General features: G+C 45.2%; 1 protein-coding gene across 1 annotated transcript; it reads left to right on the top strand.

The window, feature by feature from the left end:
- The first annotated feature begins 2,665 nt into the window (after positions 1-2,665).
- LOC109880963 (beta-1,3-N-acetylglucosaminyltransferase manic fringe) lies at positions 2,666-17,948 on the top strand. The gene is made up of 8 exons (XM_031811278.1): positions 2,666-3,745; positions 10,488-10,533; positions 10,721-10,823; positions 11,891-12,044; positions 15,092-15,177; positions 15,726-15,891; positions 16,252-16,337; positions 17,264-17,948. Exons 1-8 carry the CDS (start codon positions 3,314-3,316, stop codon positions 17,313-17,315), a joined length of 1,125 nt encoding a protein of 374 aa, XP_031667138.1. The 5' UTR covers positions 2,666-3,313; the 3' UTR covers positions 17,316-17,948.
- The last annotated feature ends 212 nt before the right edge of the window (positions 17,949-18,160 follow it).

The following is an 18,160-nucleotide window of genomic DNA, read 5'->3' as shown; positions in this document are numbered from 1 at the left end:
GACAAGATAGTACGTGTGTGTGTGTGTGTGTGTGTGTGTGTGTATGTGTATGTGTATGTGTATGTCTGTGTGTGTGTGCGCGCGTGTGTTCAGATGGAGGGTTGGAGGTGAAGAGGTGGATTGTCAGGTACTTAAGATTTGACCTGACCCCCCCATCGCTTAGCTCTCTCTTTCCCACAGAAGGACACTCTATCTACCTTCCTTCTGGAGGTAAGTACCCCCCTGCTGAGTGGTTCCCTCCGTGCTAAAGGGAATTAGCGCTCGACTTCAGCCCAGCCTCATTGCTCTGTATTCAGGGTCAGATGACCATGTCTCCCTTGAGTGATGGAGGTATTTGATGACACCTGTCACGTTCTGACCTTAGTTCCTTTGATTTGTCTTTGTTTTAGTATGTACCACGCTGCGCATTGGTCCTCTGATCCTTACTACTCCTCCTCCTCGTCGGAGGAGGAAGACAGCCGTTACAACACCTACTAGCCCCAAACGTGCACTGCACGTAAACAAGAAATGAAGCTTTTTGTTATTTGAATGATTGTGTAAAAGTCACATCAGTTCATTTGTGCAGATCTTTGAATTGCCTGGCTTGACCTAAATGGCTATATAGGACCGGAGCCCATCCATAGCTTAGTCTTATACATTTACATATTACTGTAAATTGGCTTCATGGGTATCAGACCATTTGTCATGTATGGGATGTGAATGTGACTCTGTAGCCTGCAGTGCTGTAGGTGCATTGTCTAATTCATATAAATGACACCTTTGCCACATTTGAAAGTGTATAAAGAGTTATTTATTCATTTCTATAGTAAAGGACTTGTAGGATAAACCTCTTTTATCTATCTCCAATAAAAAGCCACACTTGAACACAGTCTAATCCCCTGTCTGGTTTGCGTCCCAAATTGCACCCTATTCTCTATTTAGTGCACTACTTTTTACCAAGGGGCCTATAGGTAACAGGGTGCCATTTAGGATGCATCCTTGTTCCTCTGTATAGATTGGGGCCGAGATACAAAGCCCTGCTAAAAGGCTCCCTTGACTCTCTGGGTCTTTGTTCAAAGTGGAGAGCAATGTACTTGCTGTTTTAAAAGGGCCTTTTCAGCTAGGCCGTAAACTGATCCTGGGCCTTGCCTAGCTGGGGTGTGCCCAGGACGTCTAGGGTTTACCTGGGGGACTGAGCGGATGGATGTGGGATTGGGTGGAGGGGAGGGGATGGATGAGAAAGAAAGAAAGAGACCGGGGGATGTGGGAATGGAGGTAGGGAGGTGGAGGAGAAAGAGAGAGAGAGAAAGGAAGGCAGCTGGTCAGTAGGAGTGAAGTGAGGGATGGAGGGATGGATGGTAAGAAGAGAAGGCTGAGAAAGGACAAACAAACAAAGGTGCGGATGAAGGTTGCGCGTTTGTCCCCTCTCGTTGATTCTCTGGTGAATTAATTGTATCAGCCTCTTTCTCTTTATCGACTTCTCTTTCTCTCTGTTATCAAACGCTGCCCCTGAAAGGGGAGGATAGCCTATATACTGTATGCAAAGACAAGAACGAGCCTAAAGTAATGTGATGCTTACTGGGATACAGACAGTGTTGTGTGACTATTCTACAAGCAGAAATATTGCATACAAGACTGTAAAACTGAATATTAGCCTAAAGCGGAATCTGATTTGGAGCCAAAGGTCCAGAGTTTTGCCTGGGGCAAGTCACAACTCTTCTGAGAACCCCTGCTTCCCTACCACCACAATTAGGACGAGTTTGATCTGTGACAGGCCTTTTCTGATTGACTGTGGCCTCTGCAGCGATTAGGCCCTACTGCACACCATAATTACGGCTCTAATTGGCAACGCTTGGGGAACATGATGTGGGCAATGGGCATGCATGATGATTGATAATTCATCAAATCCATCTCTGGTGTGATGACATTCATTAACCTCTACTAGCCTATGTGCTTCTCTCTCTCTCTGCATAAATGAACCCCTGTAGCCTCTGACAAGTCCTTATCAGTCTGGACTATTCATTTAGTCATACTTCAGATCAAGCCCCTGCACGCTATGCAGTTGTCTTGCAGCTTCCTTCCCCCACATCTATAGATGAAGGCTCCATCACAAATAGAATCCTATCCCCTACACAGTGCACTACATTTGCCCAGAGCCCTATGACCCTGGCCAAAAATAACGCACTAGGGAATAGGGTGCCATTTGGGAGGCGGCGGGAGAATTATTTGGGCATTGCCAGTAACAGTTAAGCTCCTAGTCATGTCAGAAATGGACAGAACCTGTTGAGGATTAACCCATAAACAGTCTGGGCTTTTGTGCCACATGCAAGAACTCATCTCTGGTACGAGATTCTCTCCCTGGAGAGAAAGAGAGTGAGAGAGAAAGGGAGAGAGAGGGAAGATTAGATGGGTTTTTACAATGAATGTTCTCATTCAGAAAATAGCCCACCCTATTGCTTGTCTGACTGGTAGTGTCTCATCAGTTTCAAAAGCTGTCAGGAATTGTCTTTTCTATTTTACAATGTAGTTTTGGGGGGGATTCTTTAAAATGGTGAGTCCTAGCCTATGGATGGAGGCTCTGGAAGATGTGCACTGACTAGTGGAAGTGTCACTAAACGTTATTATTCATCAAACGTTATGTTACTTTCTGTTACAAATACAATGTTAAAATTGGTATGTGGATTAAAACAATAAAAACGTTACTAAATCCCAATGGGATTTAATGCGTCCTCTCTACTGTTAATTTGCCATTCAAATTACGCACGGTGCCTTTACCGAAGGGAAGAGGCGGAGTGGTTGCAGTGGTGAGTGAACGAATGAGACATATCTCCTCCCTTCCGCTGGCGCTGAAACTCGAGAGAGAAGTGACAGGTAGGAAGACCGTTGTGTAGCTACGAGACCAGACAGACTCACATAAGACAAGAATGTCAAACTCATGAAAGAAAATGGTTCATAGAAAAGTCGACAGTTGGTGAGAGAGACCGTTATAAAAGGAAGTTGCCAGAGAAATGCATATTAGTTTGAGAATACACTTTACAACTTCGATGTGGATAATTTCATATTTAAGGTCACAATGAGTGGACAGCAAACTTTTTAAAACTTAAAATTGTCATAACAAAAATGAATTTATAGCCCATATAAAATACGTGGGGCAGTGTCAGAATGATTTGTCAACGGAAGGCGCTTGTCATTGGAGGATGATCACTAAATTAGATCAGAATACATGACAGAAGGAAGTTGTGGATGTGTTCAACGGGTCGAGACATAATACTCCCTTGATCACAGACACTTTCTATCCCTCTTCAAATCAAATAGCCTACAATCTCAGTTCATCATGCATAGAAGGAGGATGCTTCGGGCACTCCCTGTTTTTATATTAATGTTCTTCATCGTTTTAATCGTGGACTTTCAACTAAGGACGCGGAATCTCCACAAACTCAATTCTATTCACAATCCGTTCGGGGGAGACTTACTGCGCTCGATTCAAGAGACGCCTCTCTCCGCGGCAAAGGAGTCACCAAAGCCGGCCAAGTTTCCTCGACAACCCGCCGCTGTCTCTACTATGAACCAGACTGTTGGTGGCTTACAAGCGGAGATACAGAGAAGGAGAGACAAGTTGAGGGCTTTGGAACAGAGAAGGGTTGTCATCACTCCATCCCTGTTGAGGTTAACGGACATCTTCCTCGCGGTGAAGAGCACCGGGAGGTTCCATGGCACGCGCCTCTCTCTCCTCCTCGAGACGTGGATCTCCAAGACCAAGGAGCACGTGAGTGTGATTGATTGGTCCAGCACGTATTCATCAAAGTTTTTTAAAATGTTACCTAATGTTATAGGGTACTTTGACGGGGGACCATTCAATTATCAAGTAACATTGAACTTTTTGGGGATAAAGTAGCCTACAAATGTCAAAAATACTCATATCACTGTCTTTTTGCTTTACTGTAGGCCTAGTTTAGAGTCATTTTATTGCAATAACCTAGATATCACTGATTAGTGACATGGGATAACCAATAGCCTCAACAGTCCCATTATGCACAGTTATCACATGGTAGGTGTGCAGTGGTAACATGGTAGGTGTACAGTGGTAACATGAGAATAGGTCTACAGTGGTAACATGGTAGGTGTGCAGTGGTAACATGGGAATAGCTCTACAGTGGTAACATGAGAACAGCTCTACAGTGGTAACATGAGAACAGCTCTACAGTGGTAACATGGTTTGTGTACAGTGGTAACATGAGATTAGCTCTACAGTGGTAACATGGTAGGTGTACAGTGGTAACATGAGAATAGCTCTACAGTGGTAACATGGTATGTGTACAGTGGTAACATGGTAGGTGCACAGTGGTAACATGGTAGGTGCACAGTGGTAACATAGGAATAGGTCTACAGTTATTACATGGTAGGTGTACAGTGGTAACATGGTATGTGTACAGTGGTAACATGGTAGGTACACAGTGGTAACATGGTAGGTGCACAGTGGTAACATGGTAGGTGTACAGTGGTAACATGAGAATAGCTCTACAGTTATTACATGGTAGGTGCACAGTGGTAACATGGGAAGAGGTCTGCAGTTATTACATGGTAGGTGCACAGTGGTAACATGGTAGGTGTACAGTGGTAACATGGTAGGTGCACAGTGGTAACATGGGAAGAGGTCTACAGTTATTACATGGTAGGTGCACAGTGGTAACATGGGAAGAGGTCTGCAGTTATTACATGGTAGGTGCACAGTGGTAACATGGTAGGTGCACAGTGGTAACATGGTAGGTGCACAGTGGTAACATGGGAAGAGGTCTACAGTTATTACATGGTAGGTGTACAGTGGTAACTTGAGAATAGCTCTACAGTTATTACATGGTAGGTGCACAGTGGTAACATGGTAGGTGTACAGTGGTAACATGGTAGGGGTACAGTGGTAACATGGTAGGTGCACAGTGGTAACATGGTAGGTGCACAGTGGTACCATGGTAGGTGCACAGTGGTAACATGGTAGGTGCACAGTGGTAACATGGTAGGTGCACAGTGGTAACATGAGAATAGCTCTACAGTTATTACATGGTAGGTGCACAGTGGTAACATGGTAGGTGCACAGTGGTAACATGGTAGGTGTACAGTGGTAACATGGGAAGGGGTCTACAGTTATTACATGGTAGGTAACCTAACAGTTATTGTTCAGTTCTTAGGGCCAGAGGGCCTGTTGATTGAGAAACACCTAATTTAGTCACTATGGCCCAACTCAGCTGGTCCTCTTCCTGTTTTGAACAGTCATGTTCTTTACAGAACAAAGCAGCACTTCCTACTTCACTACTTTCTACACTGAGTCAACATGACTGGCGCTTTTCACTATCAGACTGTGTATCAGAGTTATAGTGAAGCATATGTGAGGAGTAGTCTAGTAGTCCCATTGATGTTGTGTTAGGTTTGGCTGTATAGTAAGGGTAGCAAATTACCCACACGCACACGCATGCACGCACACGCACACATGCACACATGCACGCACGCATACGCACACATACACGCACATACACACACACACACACACGCACACACGCACGCACGCACACACACACACACACATACACGCACATACACACACACACACACGCACGCACGCACACACATGCACACACACACGCACGCACGCAACCACGCACGCACAGATATACATGGGGTACTTTTTATTGTAAAAGTTGTCAAACACATACTTCATTGGCAGTTGGCACTTATCATTCCATGTTTGGTTCTCATAGACAGTGATAGTGTTCCCAATATATGTCTGGTTCTCATAGACAGTGATAGTGTTCCCAATACATGTCTGGTTCTTATAGACAGTGATAGTGTTCCCAATACATGTCTGGTTCTCATAGACAGTGATAGTGTTCCCAATACATGTCTGGTTCTCATAGACAGTGATAGTGTTCCCAATACATGTTTGGTTCTCATAGACAGTGATAGTGTTCCCAATACATGTTTGGTTCTCATAGACAGTGATAGTGTTCCCAATACATGTTTGGTTCTCATAGACAGTGATAGTGTTCCCAATACATGTCTGGTTCTCATAGACAGTGATAGTGTTCCCAATACATGTTTGGTTCTCATAGACAGTGATAGTGTTCCCAATACATGTCTGGTTCTCATAGACAGTGATAGTGTTCCCAATACATGTCTGGTTCTCATAGACAGTGATAGTGTTCCCAATACATGTCTGGTTCTCATAGACAGTGATAGTGTTCCCAATACATGTCTGGTTCTCATAGACAGTGATAGTGTTCCCAATACATGTCTGGTTCTCATAGACAGTGATAGTGTTCCCAATACATGTCTGGTTCTCATAGACAATGATAGTGTTCCAATACATGTCTGGTTCTCATAGACAGTGATAGTGTTCCCAATACATGTTTAAAACACATTGTTCCACCCAGGTACCTAATTCCTCAAACTATGAGGCACATTTTATATGTGCCTTTTCTCTGAAGAAGTAGGCAAATGTCAGCGATTTCTTCAGGTCATAAAAATATCTCTACACTTTCTCATCAGCTAGTGATTCAGATGGACAGACAGGGTGACTCGTGGTTTGGTCCTCAGCAGATATTAACTTTAGTCTTAGTTTTAGAGAAGTGAAATCATCAGCTCTCTCTCTTTCACCCGTCTCTCTCTCTCTCTCTCTCTCTCTCTCTCTCTCTCTCTCTCTCTCTTCTCTCTCTTTCACCCCCCCCCCCCCCCTCTCTCTCTCTCTCTCTCTCTCTCTCCCCCCCCTCTCTCTATTCAGCTGAGAGTCAGAACGGAAGCTCTGTAGAACCTCAGAGGAAATGTTTTCCCTCCAACAGTGTTGTCATGGCTACTATCCACAGATGATGTGTATATAGTCTAATGTTGCTTATTTTCGTTTCTTACAAGTGGAACTTTAACGCAAAGATTCTGGCTATTTGTTTTTCTCGACCCTAACACACACACACACACACACACACACACACACACACACACACACACACACACACACACACACACACACACACACACACACACACACACACACACACACACACACACACACACACACACACACACACACACACAGTTCTATGTTCTCTTCATAGACTTCCTGTTCTCAGATCAGTTTCCGTTTCAGCCTTGTTGCCGTGCGGCTGTGGCGTCACCCTGGCACAGACAGCAAACACACAGACACACACAGCATCCTGTAGTAGTGTTGTGTGTGTGTTGTGTTGTGTTGTGTGTGTTGTGTTGTGTGTGTGTGTGTCAAAACAATACAGCACAAAAGATCATCCATGTACTCCTGTCCATACTCCATTAGAAGAGACAGATGATTTAAAGTCACAGTAGTACACTGATACAGGACCCAGCTGCATTACACTCTATAGCTGCATTACACTCTATAGGAGAGAAATCTATAGGAGAGAAATCTATCCAGCTATGTTTTACAGCAGGAGTAAAAGAGACAGATTTATCCTCTCTCTCTCCCTCTCTCTCTCTCTCTCTCTCTCTCTCTCTCTCTCTCTCTCTCTCTCTCTCTCTCTCTCTCTCTCTCTCTCTCTCTCTCTCTCTCTCTCTCTCTCTCTCTCTCTCTCTCTCTCTCTCTCTCTCTCTCTCTCTCTCTCTCCCCCTCTCTCTCTCTCTCTCTCTCTCTCTCTCTCTCTCTCTCCCTCTCTCTCTCTCTCTCTCTCTCTCTCTCTCTCTCTCTCTATCTCTCTCTCTCTCTCTCTCCCTCCCTCCCTCCCTCCCTCCCTCCCTCCCCCAGTCAACTCCCACTGTCTAGTTTACGAGCCACTGCCAGCCATCTTGGCTCTTCAGCCTCTTTAGCCCAGGCAGAATGATAGGGGCCTAGCGGACATTATGGAGCCGTGGTGCTGGTGCAGTTGCCTGACTTATGACTGTCAGGGAGGAAACTAATGACACAGGGCCTCTGGGTCCTGAGTCAAGCAGCGCCTCTTTTGGTTTCATCACCAGGGAATCGATCTGTGAATTACTCCTCCTTTGAACGAGTGATGGGATGGAGGGATGCGGAGGAGAAGAAAGAAAAATACCCACAGGGGGCTAGGGGGAGGAGAGGAAGAGGAGGGCTATAAAATGGCTGAAGGGAAGATTTAGAGGTAGCTATACTCAATATGAGAGGTAGAGGGAGGCTGTACTGTTGTTTCAATGGAGATAGATGGAGTGCAGATCACATGGGTGTGGGTGTGTGGGTGTGTGTGTGTGTTGTAGTGGGAAGACAGGGCTCTATGATAGATACATGCAGTTCATCTAGTGCACTAAAGCTATTAAGGCGATCACTTAGGTTAATGTAAAGCCGTGGGCAGGCACACACACACACACACACACACACACACACACACACACACACACACACACACACACACACACACAAACACCATCACACACACACAGAGAGAATGAGAGATAGGGAGAGAAGGAGAGAGAGAGATATCAGGAGGAGAGGAGCTGCTCTATTATATTACACCCCGTGGTGAATTACACCCCGTAAAACACTGTTTTATCCCCCCAGAGGCTACTCTATTATATTACACCCCGTGGTGAATTACACCCCGTAAAACACTGTTTTATCCCCCCAGAGGCTACTCTATTATATTACACCCCGTGGTGAATTACACCCCGTAAAACACTGTTTATCCCCCCAGAGGCTACTCTATTATATTACACCCCGTGGTGAATTACACCCCGTAAAACACTGTTTTATCCCCCCAGAGGCTACTCTATTATATTACACCCCGTGGTGAATTACACCCCGTAAAACACTGTTTTATCCCCCAGAGGCTGCTCTAGGATACGTCCCAAATGCCATCCTATTCCCTACATAGTGCACTATATTCAGAATAGGGTGCCATTTGGGACGGTCCTGTCACCTCAGGAGGAGTTTTATAGCTTAACTGTAATGGTTTGATAATGCTTAGGAGAGAGTTGAAACAGACACACATCCTCGTCTTGCTATCTCTTCTCTCTCAGATGAAAGAGTACCAGACACTGAGGGAACAACACCCATCTCCACCCTCTCCCTCTCCTATCTTCCCTCGGTCCCCCTTTCACTCCCTGTACTCCACCCCCATCACTTCCTATGGAAGATTGGATCAGCAGTCAGTCACTGTCCATATCAGTGTGTGTGTGTGTGTGTGTGTGTGTGTGTGAGAGAGAGAGAGACTGTGTGTGTGCTTCCATTGGCAGTCATACACTGTGGATGATATTAGAGTGGGAGCCCACTGATAGGGCTCTTCTACACTACCTGACCAAAAGTATGCGGACACCTGCTCATTGAACATCTTATTACAAAATCATGGGCATTAATATGGAGTTAGTCTCCCCTTTGCTGCTATAACAGCCTCCACTCTTCTGGGAAGGCTTTCAGCCACAAGAACATTAGTGAGGTTGGGCACTGATGTTGAGCGATTAGGCCTGGCTCCCAGTCGGCGTTCCAATTCATTCCAAAGGTGGGGGGTTGAGGTCAGGGCTCTGTGCAGGCCAGTCAAGTTCTTCCACACCGATCTCAACAAACCACTTCTGTATGGACCTCGCTTTGTGCACGTGGGCATTGTCATGCTGAAACAGGAAAGGGCCTTCCCCAAACTGTTGCCACAATGTTGGAAGCACAGAATTGTCTAGAATGTCATTGTATGCTGTAGTGTTAAGATTTCCCTTCACTGGAACTATGGGTCCTAGCCCGAACCATGAAAAACAGCCCCAGACCATTATTCCTCCTCCAACAAACTTTACAGTTGGCACTATTGGGGCAGGTAGCGTTCTTCTGGCATCCCCCAGATTATTTTGTCGGACTGTCAGCAACGGATGTGGCTGAAATAGCCGAATCCACAAATTTGAAGGGGTGTCCACATACTTTTCTATATATAACGTATCTGTAGTTTCAGTGGTTGCTGTTGTTGCTAGTTGTGACCAACAGAGGTCAGTGGTGGACCAGCTACACAGTGCTGTACTACTGTAGGGAAATAGAAATAGATAGCATGCCGTTTAGATCACTGAGTCTGTTAGAGAGAGAGAGAGAGAGAGAGAGAGAGAGAGAGAGAGAACTAGCTTTCTGAATCTACAGAGGAAGTGTTGGGAGCAGAAGTCAAGGCTTTGTCATCTCCCAATGGGAGGGTAGTGCTGCTGTGTCACACTGTCTTCAATGTAATGGCAGCGAGGGTCAAAGGTTCAAGTGGGTCTGTGACTGTGTTTGTGTGCATGTCTTCCCTCTAGCTAATGGTGCAGCCTGTTTCTGTCAGTAGTAATCTGTCCTCCATTATTTTGCTTCGTGTGTGTGCCGTGTGGGGGGGCTGTCTGTGTGAGGGGGTGTCTGTGTGTATATGTGTGTGTGTGGGGTATGTGTGTGTGTGTGTGGGGTGTGTGTATGTGTGGGTGTGTGTGTGTGTGTGTGGGGTGTGTGTGTGTGTGTGTGTGTGTGTGTGGGCGGGGGGGGGGGTGTGTGTGTGTGTGTGGGGGGTGTGTGTGTGTGTGTGTTATATCTCTCTCTCCTCCTTCTCTAGACGTTCATCTTTACAGACACGGAGGATGAAGACATCAACTCCAGAGGTAGGTCTTCAGCTCCACCAATCACAAGCAAGGAGAGACTTGTTGTATTAACAGTTGTAATGATTAATAGTGATAGTTGTTTATTAGACAACAGTTCCAGTTTTAATCTCATTTAAGTCTCATGTCAGAGTGTTGTAAAATGAACACATTGATAGGTGCTCTGACTGAAATTCTTTTTTACATACAGGTTACAATGTGATTGTGACAGATTGTCCGTCGGACCACAGTCACCAGGCTCTGTCCTGTAAGATGTCTGCTGAATATGACCACTTTATGGCCTCCGATAAGAAGTGAGTGACCAGCCCAACCTACCACTTTACAGGGCACAGATAGTCTATCACTTTACAGAGCACAGATAGTCTATCACTTTACAGGGCACAGATAGTCTATCACTTTACAGGGCATAGAGAGACTATCACTTTACAGGACATAGAGAGACTATCACTTTACAGGACATAGAGAGACTATCACTTTACAGGGCATAGATAGACTATCACTTTACAGGACATAGAGAGACTATCACTTTACAGGACATAGATAGACTATCACTTTACAGGACATAGAGAGACTATCACTTTACAGGACATAGATAGACTATCACTTTACAGGACATAGAGAGACTATCACTTTACAGGACATAGATAGACTATCACTTTACAGGACATAGAGAGACTATCACTTTACAGGGCACAGATAGTCTATCACTTTACAGGGCACAGATAGACTATCACTTTACAGGACATAGATAGACTATCACTTTACAGGACATAGAGAGACTATCACTTTACAGGACATAGATAGACTATCACTTTACAGGACATAGAGAGACTATCACTTTACAGGGCACAGATAGACTATCACTTTACAGGACACAGATAGTCTATCACTTTACAGGGCACAGATAGTCTATCACTTTACAGGGCACAGATAGTCTATCACTTTACAGGGCACAGGTAGACTATCACTTTACAGGGCATAGATAGACTATCACTTTACAGGGCACAGATAGACTATCACTTTACAGGACATAGATAGTCTATCACTTTACAGGACATAGATAGACTATCACTTTACAGGACATAGAGAGACTATCACTTTACAGGACATAGAGAGACTATCACTTTACAGGACATAGAGATCGCGTTAAAAAGTAGAAGTTGTAAATTCCCAGACATTTTTATGAACATTTTGTACGAAACTATAGGGTTTGACTTCAAGCCTGATAGAAGAAAGGGCAGAGACAAGGTCCCAGTGTTTAGTTTGGAATCAAGCCTAGGTTGTAATTAGAACAGAGGAAAGGGATCAACTGTTCACTTCAGTTTGGAACCGATTCCTATGTTGTCCCCTCTCCTTCCAGGTGGCTGTGTCATGTTGACGATGATAACTACGTGAATCCTGGAGCTCTTCTCTCGCTGCTCTCAGCCTTCCCCCAAGATGGTGATGTCTACGTGGGCAAGCCTAGCCTCAACCACCCCATCAAGGCCCATGAACTACTGGAGAGCAACAAGACAGTACGCTCCCACCATGCACTGCATAGAGCCGAAAGCTATATTCCAATGAACAATACAATGCTTTGTTCTCGTGGGATGTTAAAGATACGTTTGAGAACTTTGGGGCCTACTAAGTAGTCTCTAAACCTCCCACTTTGGGCTGGATGTGTCAATGTGTAGTTCATACATGCACAATGTACGACCAAAATGACTGTCTTACGTCAATTAGTCACAAAATCCCCTAGTTTTAAACATTTCAATAAACATAACCCTAACCCACGTGGGCCAGCCCTCTAGTATTTCATGTTCCAGCCAATGAGCTTCAGCCCCTCGCCATTTGAGTGGCAGCTAGCAAGATGCAGAGCGAGAGAGAGACCATATCTGCACATAATGAGCCGTAGTTTCGCACATTTTTAGGGGACCCCTTTTGGCTTATGGACAGTACTTTCAGAACTACTATCTGAAAAGTACCGGATAATCTCTTTAAGTAGTATGTTACTGTGGCCACTGGAATGTGTCTTTTTGTCTCCCTTCCTGAGGGGGTCACTGATATATTTGACCGTTTGATGCCAAGATGGTTACCATGGGAATTCTCAACCTCAAACAGAGTTGGCCAAGCACTATAAATTATTCAAGTCATTCCACATCTCTCCTCTTTCAATTCACTTCTCATCAGGAATGGAGGGATGGAAGGACGAAGGGATGATTGTAGATCCATCCATTCATGGGGTTTTAGTCACTGTGGAGTGTTTTTCTAACCAGAGGGTTGATTGGTGATTGGCATGTTATTGGTTATTGATCTAAGAACCATGTCATCAAGTGGACATGTCAAAGACACCCCAGGGGATAGGCTGTCAACCAGCAGGATCGGTCGATTCGATTGGTTTAGAAACAGACATGCTCACACTAGTTAAACGTGTGTCTTGTATGTGTGTGTGTGAGTAAGTGTGTGTCTCATTTACAGTAGATTGAATGACTGTATTGAGCCCAAGTGTATCTTGGTTCCTGAGTGTCTCTCTCTCTCTCTCTCTCTCTCTCCCTCTCTCCCTCTCTCTCTCCTCCTCCTCCTCCTCCTCCCTGGTTAGAGAGTAGATTTAGCATTGACAGTAGGACAGGCCTCAGACTCCCTAGAGAAAGGGAACACAAGGTCAGAGGAGATGAGGATGAGAGGAGGGGAGGAGAGGGGGACTCCAGAGAGGGAGGAGGAGAGGACCTTGGGAGAATGATGATACACATACCTGTTGTGATTTACACTGCTGTCACGGCAACCGATACAAATCAAATCAAATGTTATTTGTCACAAGCTCTGAATACAACAGGTACAACCTTACAACCTTTCAGTGAAATGCTTACTTACAAGCCCTTAACCAAAAATTCAGTTGTAAGAAAAACACCTACAAAAAGAAAGAGAGAAATGTAACAAATAATTAGAGCAGCATTAAAATAGCAGTAGCGAGGCTATATACAGGGGCTACTGGCACAGGGTCAATGTGCCACCGGTTAGTCCAGGTAATTGAGGTAATATGAACATGTAGATCGAGTTATTGAAGTGACTATGCATAGGTAATAACAGAGAGTAGCAGCAGGGTAAATGGGGGGCAATGTAAATAGTCTGGATAGCCATTTGATTAGATGTTCAGGAGTCTTATGGCTTGTGGGTAGAAGCTGCTTAGAAGCCTCTTGGACCTAGACTTGGTGCTCCGGTACCGCTTACCATGTGGTAGCAGAGAGAACAGTCTATGACTAGAGTGTCTGGAGTCTTTGACAATTTTTGGGTGGCAGGAAGCTTGGCCCCGGTGATGTACTGGGTCGTACCCCTCGATCTCCGAGCAGTTGCCGTACCAGGCAGTGATGCAACCAGCCAGGGTGCTCTCGATGGTGCAGCTGTAGAACCTTTTGAGGATCTGCCAAATGTTTTCAGTCTCCTGGGGGGGAATAGGTGATGTCATGCCCTCTTCTGCTGTGTTTGGACCATGTTAGTTTGTTGGTGATGTGGACACCAAGAAACTTGAATCTCTCAACCTGCTCCACTACTTAACCTGCTCCACTACTCAACCTGCTCCACTACTCAACCTGCTCCACTACTCAACCTGCTCCACTGCTCAACCTGCTCCACTGCTCAACATGCTCCACTACTCAACCTGCTCCACTACTCAACCTGCTCCACTACTCAACCTGCTCCACTACTCAACCTGCTCCACTACTCAACCTGCTCCACTGCTCAACCTGCTCCACTGCTCAACCTGCTCCACTACTCAACCTGCTCCACTACTCAACCTGCTCCACTACTCAACCTGCTCCACTACTCAACCTGCTCCACTGCTCAACCTGCTCCACTACTCAACCTGCTCCACTGCTCAACCTGCTCCACTACTCAACCTGCTCCACTACTCAATCTGCTCCACTACTCAACCTGCTCCACTACTCAACCTGCTCCACTACTCAACCTGCTCCACTACTCAACCTGCTCCACTACTCAACCTGCTCCACTACAGCCCCGTCGATGAGATACACAACAACTCCCACCATCTGATTTTCAGGACAAATACCAGACAAATAACAGATATATTGTCCGTTTGACAAATGCTACACAAATATAAACATACACGATCTCCTTGCTAATCACTTACAAGGTAAATAGCACACAAAATATGTCAGTACTTTTAGAAATGCTTAAAAGTAGCATATGCCAGACTCATAGCAAAGTGAGTCAGAGAGAACTGAGAAAGTCTCTCGTTGTAAGTACATCACAGAATAAGCTGAGTTTGAGGGAAACTGAGGACACAGAGAGAGTTGTATCATCGTTGTGGATGGAGGGAGTTTCCTCCACCTGTTCTAGCACATCAACCTTTACATGGTTCATTCTGTCTGGAAGGTGGAATTCTCTGCTCTGTTCATGTCTTGTATTGAAGCTAACTGTTCCAAAGAGAGGTGCCGTTCTGCTTGGTGATTGACTGTGTGTGTTTCTAGAAAGAGGTGCCGTTCTGCTGGGTGATTGACTGTGTGTGTTCCTCTGGAAAGAGGTGCTGTTCTGCTTGGTGATTGGCTGTGTGTATTCTTCTTTCTAGAAAGAAGTGCAGTTCTGGTTTGCCACGGGAGGAGCAGGCTTCTGTCTGAGTCGCAGACTAGCTGAGAAGATGGCTCCATGGGCTAGGTGAGGAGTGTGTGTGTGTCTGTGTATGAGTGTGTGTGTGTGTCTGTGTATGAGTGTGTGTGTGTGTGTGTTTGGGTCAAGAGGGAACTCTAGTCCATGAGAACAGGTGTGTGTGTAGGGGTTTGTCTCTGTGAAAGATGGAGAGTCAGAGAGTGTACATTATATATGTGAATGTATGTGACAGTGTGTGTTGGGTCATTGGACATACAGTCTGTATATATGCTTGTCTTTATGTGACAGTGTGTGTTGGGTCATTGGACATACAGTCTGTATATATGCTTGTCTTTATGTGACAGTGTGTGTTGGGTCATTGGACATACAGTCTGTATATATGCTTGTCTTTATGTGACAGTGTGTGTTGGGTCATTGGACATACAGTCTGTGTTTATGCTTGTCTTTATGTGACAGTGTGTGTTGGGTCATTGGACATACAGTCTGTGTTTATGCTTGTCTTTATGTGACTGTATGTGTGACAGTCCGGTCTGGGTTTGAGTCATTGTGGGTGTATCTATATCTGACTCTGTGTGTGTGTGTATCTGTGTGTCTAGTGGTCCCAGGTTTGAGCAGACGTCAGCAGTGATCCGTCTGCCAGATGACTGTACAGTAGGATTCATCGTAGAGAGAAGACTGGGGATATCCATGGTCCACAGTTCAATGTTCCACTCTCACCTGGAGAACCTGCTACTGCTGACGCCCAGCAATATACCTCTACAGGTCAGGCACGCACACACACACACACACACACACACACACACACACACACACACACACACACACACACACACACACACACACACACACACACACACACACACACACACACACACACACACACACACACACACACACACACACACACACACACACACACCTAGCAATATACCTCTACAGGTCAAGCACGCACGCACGCATGCACACACACACACACACACACACACACACACACACACACACACACACACACACACACACACACACATGGATGTACGAACGCACACATACACACACAAATCATTTCTGCCTCATGTAATGTGTTTTCTCTCCTCTAAGTTGTATGGTGTGTGTTCTCTCTAGGTGACTCTTAGTTATGGGCTGTTTGAGAACAAGATGAACAGTGTAGAGCTGAATAGACTCTTCTCCAAGGAGGATGATCCCTCCAGGTCAGTACCAACCTGTCCTCAGGATAAGAAACCTTGACAGAAACCACGCCAGGGTTGCAATATGCCAGTAACGTTCCCAGAAATCCCTTTCCACAAATCCTGGTTGCTGGATTATGGAATTCCTTGCTTATTCCCTCCTGATTCCTGTCGTTTTACAACCGGGATTTCTGGAAAACGTTTGGTAAAGTTACCAGTATCCTGCAACACAACACCAGACTCTAGAGGGGGAGATCCTTCTTCTCTGCCTGCTGGGGTTCAACAAGTCCCAACATTTATAATAGAACAGAGACATTGTTGTGGTAGCTATGTGCTGTACATATAGGTAGGGGTAAAGTTACCAGGCAACAGGATAGACAATAGGAAGTGGCAGCAGCGTATGTGGTGAGTGTGAACGTGTGTATGTGTGTGTGTATGTGTGTGTGTGAGTGTATGTGTGTGTGTGTGTGTGAGTGTATGTGTGTGTGTGTGTGTATGTGTGTGTGTGTGAGTGTATGTGTGTGTGGCATCAGTGTGCATGTAATGTGTGTGTTGGCATTTGTAGTGTGTGTATATAAGGTATGTGTGTGTGTGTGTGTGTGTATATACGGTATATGTGTGTGTGTGTATATACGGTATGCGTGTGTGTGTTGGTGTGTCAGTGTAAGTATGTGTGAGTGTGTGTGCGTAGAGTCCGTGCGAGTGAGTTAGTTTAAAAAAGGATTAATGCAGGTAGTCCGGATAGCCAGTCTGGTTTAGCAGCCTCATGGTTCGGGGGTAGACGCTGTCCAGGGTCCTGGTAAGGCTTGTCATGTATATGCATGTGCCCTTTACAGATGCTGTAAAAAGAACAATCATCTCACTTGTCGATTCAATGTTCATTCACTGTATTTCTGTACGTTTAATAATGACATATTTCGTCATATTGAATGTTCTGTCATTCTTTACAGGTTTAAGACGGTCCACTGTCTACTCTATCCACTGACCAGCTGGTGCCCTTGAAGACTCCAGCTCCCAGCAGCACCTGTGCCTCCTGAGACTTTCCCAAATGGTGTCAGCACTTCCTGGATTCTCTGGGTGTGTCTCAATAATCTCTCTTTTCTCCTGAAGTGTACAATCTAAAAGTGATGGGTTGGTCGAGGTATGGCGTAGTGGGAGTTTCACCCTTGCGTCTTACCCCGGTCATTAACTTTGAAATCAGTGTACAAACTTTGGGAGCAAGGAGAGATAATTGGGACACGGCCCTGGTTTTACATGGAAATAACAGGGACGACAAGCACTAGTCTGGTGCAGAATGCAGCCTACACTTCCTGTAGCCTATCAAGTTATTCTAGGAGTTCTAGGAGCCCTTACCAAGACTAGGAGCCCTCCAGAGCCCTTACCAAGACTAGGAGCCCTCCAGAGCCCTTAACAAGACTAGGAGCCCTCCAGAGCCCTTACCAAGACAGCACTTGCATCATTTATTTGCAGGTGTGTATATTTGTTGAACAGAGACCAAAATAATTATGAATATACTTTATTTTATAGATTTGTAAAACTTCTTATGATGACCTCTGGTGAAACTCACTGCTGTAAAATATCTGCCGTTTTTTAAAATCTGTTCTGTTATGAAAACGGTTTTGAAATAGTTGGAAAGGCGTGTTTTTATTTAATTTTGACACCTTGTTTAACTTTAAAAGTGTATTGACGTCCCAGTCTGGGCATCTGTACATAGTTCCTGGTTTCTGCAAAGCCTGAAAGAATCAACATGGTTTACACAGCCTTGAAGGAGAGGTGTGTGTGGAGCTGCTTTGTGTGTACTGGAGATACAGTGTGTGTGTGTGTGTGTGTGTGTGTGAGACAAGGAG

The sequence above is a fragment of the Oncorhynchus kisutch genome, unplaced genomic scaffold, assembly GCF_002021735.2.
Source record: "Oncorhynchus kisutch isolate 150728-3 unplaced genomic scaffold, Okis_V2 Okis01b-Okis20b_hom, whole genome shotgun sequence".
NCBI lineage: Eukaryota > Metazoa > Chordata > Actinopteri > Salmoniformes > Salmonidae > Oncorhynchus > Oncorhynchus kisutch.
Note: the sequence above shows the minus strand (reverse complement) of the source record. Positions and strands in the feature narration are given on the sequence as shown.